This window comes from Haemaphysalis longicornis, unplaced genomic scaffold, assembly GCF_048455015.1.
Source record: "Haemaphysalis longicornis isolate Haplotype H1 unplaced genomic scaffold, Haemaphysalis longicornis Haplotype H1 scaffold_1, whole genome shotgun sequence".
Taxonomy (NCBI): Eukaryota; Metazoa; Arthropoda; class Arachnida; order Ixodida; family Ixodidae; genus Haemaphysalis; species Haemaphysalis longicornis.
The window spans coordinates 109,346,427-109,357,246 of NW_027526203.1; the positions used below are offsets into that span (position 1 = coordinate 109,346,427).

General features: G+C 47.3%; 1 protein-coding gene across 1 annotated transcript in view; it reads left to right on the forward strand.

Moving 5' to 3' along the window:
- Positions 1-10,277, forward strand: part of LOC144178983 (uncharacterized) — a 44,005-nt gene extending 33,728 nt beyond the window's left edge. Inside the window, exon 4 of the mRNA XM_077707137.1 lies at positions 8,653-10,277. Within this exon, the coding sequence (XP_077563263.1) occupies positions 8,653-9,504 (852 nt within the window). The 3' untranslated portion in view covers positions 9,505-10,277. The remainder of the gene's footprint in view (positions 1-8,652) is intronic.
- Positions 10,278-10,820: the final 543 nt, after the last annotated feature.

Here is a 10,820-nt window from a genome sequence, read left to right on the forward strand (position 1 = left end):
TGGGGCCTCAGTACTGGTTGAAGGCAGTGTTGCTTCCATCGCTTCTTCCGTGATGCTGGAGTAGCAGACCCGAGTAAACGTGGGAGCGAGCGTCAACCAAGGAAGGAAGGAGCAACGCAGTGACTGAAGCACGAGCGACCGCTAGCCGCTTTATATTTGCAGCGCGCGCAGTAGAGGGAGAGCAGTACGGGGGGGAGAGCGCGCATGCGCAAGCAGCGCCCGCCCTTCCACGCCCCACCGCGCTGCTATCACGCACCTGTTACGCCGAGACCGCGACGGAGCGAACGGGCCGACTACGACGCATGCGCGCGCCAGCTGCTGTTGAGAGAGAGGAGGGAAGGAGGAGAGGCGCACCTGCTGCGGACGCGGAGCTGTGGACGCCGTCCGACGCAGGAAGAGGCGAGGCTAAGAAATGCTCTGCATTTAAAAGGAAAAAGGACACACGAAACGGATGATGCGGTACTAGGAAATGTGAAAAGTTTTATGAACACGACAACGTATACGACAACGCACATACCACTGCCACCTTTGTATCGCCTCCCCGTGCGCGTACGTGTCTAGCCAATTCATACAACTGTCTTTCAGATAGTCCGTCTCTCTCTTCCCAGCAGCAAGACTGACGGAGTACTAACGCACTCACCCTCGAGTCCCGAAACCATGCAACTTGCCTCGCAGATTTTCCTTGTCACTCCGTCCCTGGATTTAAAGAGCACATCCGTTTTTGGGACACCTGGAGCGCATTTGCACTTGGCGAAGTGCTGTGCCACATTACCCAAAATAGCCGTCTGCTGACACAGCTCACGGTGCTCCTTAAGCCTCTCATTGATACATCGTCCTGATTGCCCTAAGCATACCTTTTTGCAAATAAGCGGCACCTTGTATACAATGTCAACAGAGCCCTTCACAAACTTGCGCACGTGCGCAACTTCACAACCAACCTTCCTAGTAGTGCCCTTTTTCTTGGTCTCCATCGCTTTATGTACCAGACTGCACACGCTTCCAAGCTAATCTGGCGCAGAACAGACTAACTGTACATCATGCCTGCCTTCTATCATTTCCAAACCATGGGACGAACCATGAATATACGGTATCACCATCGCACGTCTATCTGGTCTTTCACATTTTGACTGTTTACTATTAACAACAACGGACATAACCGTTCTTGCGGTGAAACCGATCAAAGATGCCGGATAGTCACCTTTTCTGAGTCTAGCTGATTGAATATCAAGGATTTCGCTCATGGCATGAAAACACAATTTTTTTATCGCCTGCATTAGACATGCTCTTGCTATGCCTCACTTAACTAAGTTACTATGGGCAGAATCAAAAGCAAGAAGCTGTTTTTCACCCCCGGTATGGTAACACCAGCAAGTGTGCCCCTGTTTGAACTTAAGCATGAAGTATAAGTACTAAAGACAGTTACTGTGGGCAATTGAAACGTGAAATCCAACCCTTCATGCGGTTCCTTAAACATAGCCAACAAATTCTGGACAATGCCTTCAGTATCACTTCCAAAAGTCCCGCACACCGGGAAATCATCTACGTATCTGAAGCATCTAACCACACCAACATTCTTAAGGCTCCCCTCCAACACACGGTCTTCGTGTGCCAAATAGATGTCAGAACAAACAGGTGCAATGCAGGAGCCAATGCTGATGCCATCATTTTCAGTATCAAGAACCACAAACACACACAGCCTTTTAGGACAATTTTAGTGGAAAAGGCAACGTGGCCGAATGCACTCGCCAAGTTCCTGCAAGGGCATCTAGCAAGATCACCCGCGGAAGACCCGTTCCTTGTCAAGAAGTCGGATGAAGTGGTGAATTTTCTAAAGGAGTGGACACTTGTGTCGTGCTTCTCAATCGATGTTTCGGACCTTTTTATAGCATGCGCCCACCGCCGCTATGGCAGCAGTAAATGCATTGATGCCTAGGGATGCGTTAGATTTCAAAATGAATGCGCCATAAGCACCAGAGGTTTTCTCGACATGTTAGGCCGGTACCTAAGCTCTCTGTACATTGCGTTTGATGGTGCCTTGTTTGTACAAAAAGATGGCATCATCATTGACTCCTGCATCGCACCTGTTCTTTGCGACATCTATATGGAACATGGAGACCATGTGTTGGAGGGGAGCCTTAAGCATGGTGGTGTAGTTAGATTCTTCTGATAGCTGGACGATTTCCTGGTGTGCAACCGCCGTGGTGGCTCAGTGGCTAAGGCTTTGCGCTGCTGAGCACGAGATCTCGAGTTCGATTCCCGGCCGCGGCGGCCGTTTTCCTGGTGGAGGCGAAAAGCAAAAACGCCCGTGTGTACGAGATCCCGGCACACGTTCAAAATCCCCAGGTGTTCAAAATTAATCCGCAGCCCTCCACTACGGCGTGCCTCATCACCTGTGTTGCGTCAGTGCGTTAAACCCTACAATTAATCAGAATTAATTAATTTCCTGGTGTTCGCGGCTTTTGGAAGTGGTACTGAAGACATTGTCCAGAATGTGTTGGCTATGTTTAAAGAAGCGCATGAAGGGTTGGATTTCACGTTTGAATTGCCCATAGATAACTGTTTTCAATACTTAGACTTGTGGCTTAAGTTCGGACAGGGGAAAACTTGCTGGTGTTACCATAGCAAGGGAGAAAAACAGCTTCTTCCTTTTGATTCTGCCCATAGTAAATTAGTTAAGTGAGGGATAGCCAGAGCATGTCTAATGCAGGCGATAAAAAATCGTGTTTTCATGCCATGAGCGAAAGCCTTGATGTCCAATCAGCCAGGCTCAGAAAAGGTGTCTATTTGGCATCTTTGATAGGTTTTGCCGCAAGAACGGTTATGGCCGTTGTTGTTTATGGAAAACAGTGAACGTGTGAAAGACCAGATAGACGTGCCATGGTGATACCGTATATTCATGGATCGTCCCATCGTTTAAAAATAATAGGAGGCAGGCATTATGTACAGGTAGTCTGTTCTGCGCCAGATAAATTTGGAAGCATGTGCAGTCTGATAGAAAAAGCGCTGGAGACCAAGAAAAAGGATACTAGTAGAGATGATGGTTGTGGTGTTGCGCACATGCGCAAGTTTGTGAAGTACTCTGTTGGCCTTGTATACAAGGTTACGCTTACTTGTAAAAAGGTATAGATAGGGCAATCAGGACGATGTATCAACGAGAGGCTAAAGGAGTACCGTGCGCTGTGTCAGTAGATGGCTATTTCGGGTAATGTGGCGCAGCACTGCGCCAAGTGCAAATGCGCTCCAGATTTCCCAAAAGCGAAGGTGCTCTTTAAATCCAGGGACAGAGTGACAAGGGAAATCTGTGAGGGAATTTGCATGGTTTCGGGCCTCCAGGGTAAGTGCATTAGTGCTCCGTCAGTCTCGTTGCTGGAAAGAGAGACGGAGTATCTGAAAAAAAGTTGTATGAATTGGTTAGGCACGAACGCGCACGGGGATGTGATAAAAAGGTGGCAGGGGTATTACGTTGTCGTATACGTTGTCATGTTCATTAAAAGTTTCACAGTTGCTAGTAGCGCATCATATGTTTCGTGTACCTGTTTTTTCCTTTTTGCTGTGGTCGTCGTATAAAGTTCAGGGCTATATGTTCTATGATGACAATAAAACGAGTTGTTAGCGCAAAGTTGACAACAACTCGCCCAACAGAAAGTCCATCTTAACTACAGAGCTGGTTTATCACAGAGCCCCAGTGGGTGCCTGGACGAAGCCAACATTGGTTTTTTGGAGGCAGTCGAAGCAATCGAATCCACTATAGCACGAAGCGCGGAACACATTGTATTACGGGTGGCTTCTGAGCTTTCCTCTTGCTACGTCAGGTATGACCACATACCTCGTGGTTCAATGTGTACCATCATAGACGGCGGCCTTGGCGCGCTATGTGATATTTAGTGGTTTCCTAGCTTTCTTCTTTCTGGATAACGTGTAAGCCATTGCCTTACTCGTTTGCTCGGACTTATACACGGCCGTGTCTCTACGCTGGCGACCCTCGGACGTTTTCGTGTGTGTACAAGAAAATTCAATGGTATCCCAGCCATATACCGCTCCACTGTGAAAGAGCATGAATGAAGGCTACACACAGCTGTGCGTCAATAAGAACTCTGCTTTGGCAGATTAACAGGCACACCATGTTTTCCACGAAGCACCCCTTTCACGGTAATCATTATCTGCCTGTTTGTGTCCACTGAAGGTGGAAGGCCTCCAAGTCTTCCGACTGTTGCTAACACGAGTTTATCAAGTTCAGTCTTTGCAGCCAAATTTTCTTATTTCATCCATCCTTTGAATCATCAGTCTTTCGCTATTTTGTTTACTACCTCGTGGTAAATATTCAGTGAAACGGATGATCCACGTGTTCTTCGGGCTTAGTACGTGACCTGCCCTACCCCATTTCATTCGCTTAATTGGACCTAGAATATCTTCTAATCGCATTTTTCACCGCGTCCACGCTGCTGTTATATTATCTGTAAGTGTTACTCTTAATATATTTTTTTCATGGCTTCTGGGCAGATCGATGTTTGCTTGCAAGGTGCTTAGCGGGACTCGAAATTTCCGCTCCACTTCTCATCACAGGAAGCCCACATTCCTTACATAGCAGTCATCTTGGGGACAAAGGTAGCAACAGCTTGGTGTTGGCCAGTTGGTTCGACATGATCACAGGGTTTAAAGGCGGACACTAGAAGAGAAAACAAGCAAGACAAACGAAGCGTCACTTCCAACTAAACTTTATTCAAGAAACAACCAGCATTTTATATGTTATTCAAACATGACGTCCCCACTGTGTTCGCTTATTAGGAATTCAATCTCTGTTGCTACCAGTCGTCCCCAACGACTGCCTCAGTGTGTTAAAGAACGGCCTGCCAGTCCTTCCGTCAATCGTAATTATGCATGTACTCATCAATCGCAATAACCCGGTTGTGGCAGTGTTTTTGTCTAGACCACAAACTAAATAACCAATATACCCAGTGTAGAACCCTAAATTCAGCTTTGAAATTTGAACTGCGGTATCTCTACCCATTCCAGTGGTCTTTTTAAGGAGAAAATCTTCAGTGGTCCATGGCACCACAAACCGGCGTTGGTTTTGTATGGTAAAAATGGCCGCTGGTGCAAAAAAGTAACTAAAAAGTCCGAGAGACACTCCGCTCAGAGTTATCTCATTAACGTTTAAGCATTTCCTCTGGTATATGTTCCAACACGTTGTGCGGACGCGAAGTTCCCATCGCGTTTGCGTCGACAGGAACGCTGCTATTTACTCTACAACCAGTGACTATCCACCGTTCATTAGCTACTTTATGGACGTTAAAAGATTAGAAAAAAAAGCGCTCGACGTTTCGTTCTACTGTGGGAGAAACGCGGAGAGCGTCGGCTAGCGGAACGCATAGCTGCAAGAGAGGTGAGGAACTTTGTCGCCACGCGGGTAACTTTTCCATGTGGAGTGTAGTAGGACGTTTGAATTCGCACGTGTAAGTGCGACTTTACTTCTAAGTGCGGTGACTGCGCTGTTCTGACGTAGAACAGAAACCGCAATCTTTCGCTTACGTTGCAGGCCGTTACAAAATCTCGTCAATTAGGTTTTGTCTGCTGTGTTGTTGCCAGGGAGGTCCCGCGGGATATTTGATAACTGCTGTTCGCATGCTGCTGACAATTACATTCTGCGTCTTCATCACGTTTTGCCGGAACCACAGTATTCCCGCTCAATTTAATCCAGTCGCCATACAATTTATTTCAGACGCCACTAAATTTAATCCAAGCGCCATCTAATTTAATCCAGGTGCCTTCTAATTTACTCCCGGTGCCAGCGAATTTTTTCCAAGAGCCATCATTGTAATCCGGTCGCCAACCGAATAATTCCAGCTGTCAGGAGGTTGTTCAGTGGCGTTTTGTGCGAAATTAGGCTCAGCTTTGCCTACTTTGCTGAGCGTGGTGTGGTGAAAACATGGTGTTTCTGTATCTACGATGTGCAAAATAGGTTGTGCATATAGCTTAATGGACATTAACTAACACGCGCAGACCAGGAGAGCGGTCCTGTTTGATCCGTTGGTGCAGTCTGCTGATGGTCTGCGAGATCGTCAGAGTATCGTCTGCTTGCGTATTGTTACGCCAGCAGACTTGCCAGCGTATTATTACGGGAGAAGAGGAAACTTCTGACACGAGCAGGCGATATTTTTGACTCGAAAACACAATATTATAATTTGGTAGTAATACTTAACAATACAAAAAAGCATTCATTGATTGAAAATCATAATGCAAAGGGCAGTTAACTAATGTATTTTTATCAAAGAAACTTCTGAAGCCATTGTTGCCCGACGAACAGACGATATTTCTGACGTGAGTTATCGACGACGCTTTCACAGATGATCAGCTCACACCACGCGGAACCAACTGATCAAAACGGTCCGCTCTCTTGGTCTGCGCGTGTTTATAAATCCACAACCCAGTGACCAAATTTGCCGGTCAACGCAATAATCACGGATTACTTTGCGGCTACTATGAAACCTAACCCCTAATGCTGTTATAATTCGAAGTGAACTAGTCACAGATTTGGTACCTGAGTGCAGAGAATTGTTCTTGGATAACTGATTGACTGATTGTAGGGTTTAACGCACTGACGCTACACATGCGATATGAAGCGCGGCGTAGTGGAAGGCTCCGGATAAATTTTGACAATCTCGGGGAAACCTCTAACACACGGGCGTTTTTGGTTTTCGCCTCCATCGTTCACAGATAACTAAGTTGTGTCTACAAATCCCGAATACTTTTTTAAATGTAACATTTCATAATGCTGTGAAAGTTGGAGACATCACGCTTTAGAGACGACAGACGGATGTCTGTTTTGAGGCAACATACAAATTCTTTCCATTTTAACACGCGTTTGAGTACGTATGGCAGCTAAACCAGGGTTTCTAGAGTAGGCGACGAGTGCGTTATCACCACGCTACCAGGGCACGCTGCTAGTAGCTGAGCAAGAATTAGCCGTGACGTCACACCGCTGGACAGGGCAACGTAACGATGCGTGAGTAGAACCGGCGCATGCTTTCACTGGGCAAGATGTGACGTTAATTGTCGGGTCAGTCTGTTCTTCAAAGTAATTCACGGCAAAAGACAAAACGCGAAAACGAAGAAAGGGACAACAAGATTTATTGCCCAAAGGATGTAGGTCGAGGGCCTAGTTGTGGTCTGCAGTACATGGGGTCCGCGTAGTGTTGAAGTGCGCTTGTGGGGGTCCCTTGTACATGTTCACGCAGAGCTTCAAGAGCTCCCAGGAAGGGGTCGAGGGGAGGGAAGCACGGGAAGCTCTTTGCCCTCGTGTGTCCCGTGTTTTTAGATTTGGGCAGACGCAAACACAGTGTGGGAGTAAGGAATTCCTTGATAAGTATCACCAGGAAAGGCACGATGCTTTCTCCTCCAAAGCACCTAGGAAAACGTGAGTTTTCCGCGGACGCTTTGTTCTTTTTTGGGAGCCTCATATGAACAGAACCGAAATTATATTTTTCAATTTTGTTAAGTATTCTTTGCTTCTATGATTGAAAATTGTTCCCACCGTTGTTAAACGGTGATGTTCTGTTTGAAATGGACCATTTAGCTCGGAGCGGTACAAGAACCGGACCGAGAATTATTTCCATTCCACACCCCGCTTGAGAGGCAAGCAAGTTCTCCTGAGCTTGTTTAATGAACCCCGGCGTCCACTTTCCAAAAAGCTAGAAGGAAACGAGGACTCAAAGAGGAAACCCGTCTGTACATCTTTTGCGCTTTATGCGTCACGGATTCGTTGCGTCATTTAATCTTAATAAAGTATTTGCAATTCACTGAAACAAGGCCCTTAGCTAGTGCCGAAGGTTCACGGTAGTGAAGTTTGAACCTTTGACCACGGGATTCAATGCAGGCATCTCACCCGCTACACCCAGAGTTTGTTTGCACAGACACCACATATATTGTCCGTGCCTATCGCGTGGGCCGTCAGATGTGTTCACCGGGATCTAGCCCCCGACTGCGATCCCCAGGATTGAGCTTACCGGAACCACGGTTTACTACCTTCCCGGGCTACTGACCCGTGCCAGACACCCCCCCCCCCCCCCCACCACCCCAGTGACTTAGCTCGTAGCATGACGCAGAGCCTCGCGGCGCGCTAACCTCAAACGTTCTCTTCTCGACCGCACTGCTGCGCGGCGTTTAAATTGCTCGTACGCCATGGTGTAAAGAGCCACCGCGTCCTGTTCCTCACCAAACTAAATGCTCGCTGACAAAAAATGAAACGCATAAATGTGGGAAATTAAATGCCCCAGATGCTTTCGGTATATCAATGAACTAACACACGGATTGCGACGGATTGGATACAGGCCACCCACGAATATTGTGGATATGTAAACTCAGGTAGAAGCTCGGCTCAGCAAATGTTTTGTACGGAGAAGGATTTAGTGTGATTGAATACCCTCCTTTATTTGGGACGCGCTGAAGGACATTGAATAATTTGCTGCCCATTTGCAAGACCAGTAGAAAAGGTTTGAACTGTCACGCCATGTGCAAATTATCGTGACTTCTTCTAGAGTTCCTTTAAAATTGGTGTGTGGTACTCCTTTCAACTTAACACTTACAGAGGAGGCATTGTGGAAGGCTTTTAGTCATATACTTCGAGTAACGTACCAATGTGACTCTATTTTTCAGGTGAGAGGGCGACGCCAGGCCACACCCACCCCACCCGAGACGTCTGTCAACGAGGATGCTGAATTAACCACACTCGCACCTACTGGACTACGAGGCGAAGCTCCAGAACCAACAACGGAAAGTTCCCAAAATACTGGGTTTTATTCAACAGGCGACTCTTCCAGTCAGACGACCCCTGCACCTGGCATATCTCCTGAACAACCTGAGCCCCAGTTTCCATCATACCCTCTACCACCTCAAGGGTTTTACCCGTACCCGCAGGGGTACCCTCAATACCCTCAAGGATACCCCTACCCACATGGTTTTTACCCGCAGTTTCCGCAAGGACAGTATCCTCAATATCCTGGGGGATTTTACCCTGGCCGATCTGGAATAATTGATCCTGGCTTCGCACCAAACCCGCTCGACCAGCTTCTCCGGAGGGGACTTGAAGAGCAGAGGCGCCGGGGTGGCGGGCAGCCGTTCCAGCCCGGTGCAGCGGCCCCATGGCAGGGATTCCCAGGAGGTCAGGGAATCATCGACCCTGGTTTTGCTCCGCATCCCATCGATCCTCTGTTTCTCCGAGACCTTAACCTGCGGGGCGGCCAGGGAGCAGCGAACCCGCAGCAGCAGAACCAGTCGCCTTCCCAAGGACAGCCGGCCATGATTTTCGTAGAAGGCGCTGGCCAAGGCTATCTGCCTAACGCAGGAGGTGCGAGCCAAGGACTCGTGCCGCCTCGCCCTGCTGAAGACGCATTTGTTCAGGGACTGCCAGGTGTACCCGCACAGCCTGCAGGGAACGAAAATTTGCCAGAAGTGGTTTCCACCGAGCAGCCTCCTAGCGCTGAGCTTCCAGAGAGCAACCGAGAGTAAATGGGGCACAGCTGAAGTACTCGGCCCTCCTGAATGCATTTTGCATCCCGAATTAGCGTACCAAGCACCTATTGCGCCCAAACGACTTCCCGCATGAGCCTGGGAGTGCAACAGTCGGGATGCTGGCTTCACCTTCTTGCCATCAGTGAAGTCACTCGTAACATTCTTTGATGGCACGAAATTCTTACCTTTCAAGACAACCCGCAGCATACGCAATAATATGTAAACGATATTGCAGATTACGAGGTTTGATTATCCATCGGCCCAATTTAAGATGTTATGAAGCACGGAAAGATTTCACTCAAACGTTGTAATTACCGGTCTCGCTAAACTACAACGCTTATATGAAGCCTTCGTAAAACTTACGTTTGTCGACATATTTTTTTCTGAAATTAATGAAATAAACCAACTTTGTAACATCCCTTCGAGCGCTCGTTTTAGACCTGGGACACACTATAACCTTAAACCACCTGCCGCCTAGAGCCCTCGCGTAAGAGCGATGGGGAGCGTGCATAGTGATGAAAAAAGGACTCGCAGACAGCTCCAATGGTCATCACCTTCTACAGAGCGGAATGACACAGCATTTTAAGGCTGAAAGTGCCTCAATTTCAGCTTCGGAAGACGAGCAAGAAGTTCACTCTTGACCATATTTGAGGGTTTTCGCCCCATGTAAGTACATAATGAAGGTCTGGAAACGAACACTGTCAACGAACACGTCATATTCCTACAGTCGTCATGCAAGTCTTTAAAATAAAGGAGGGAAATATACTGAACCGTTGTTGCCGCCATTCATTTTTGAGACATGTGACGTGATGTCGTTCAGAGGCATGGAAATCCCTACATTGCGTTCCGGTGCATTGCACCAACTTTTTTCTGTGTGCATCTGTACTCGGAAGTTCTCTGTTATGCATCCCAAGTTTTGGCGCGAACAGAAAACTAATTTCGGTGACCTAGGAGAAGGAAAATAACAGTATAGTGGACTCTATTATCTATGTCATGGTGCTGGGATACTGTCGTATGGTGTATGGTCATGTGTGCGTTCTGTTCGCTTGCGTGACATCAATTGCACGAAAGCAAATAAACCAATACATGTAGGGAGTCATTTTTCATTCTACTGATTGGATTTTACATCAAAAAAGTATGTTTGGGTTATCATCCCTGTTTTTTTGATTGGCATTAGAGCGGGTGCTGTTCCTCGGTGTATTCTTTTTATTCTTCGGAGGGGGAACATTGAAAAAGATTTAGAAAAAATTGTAAACAATTTTCCCGAAGACAGGCAGCAGATAGAGAACAGACCTCTGGCGAACCAGGATGTC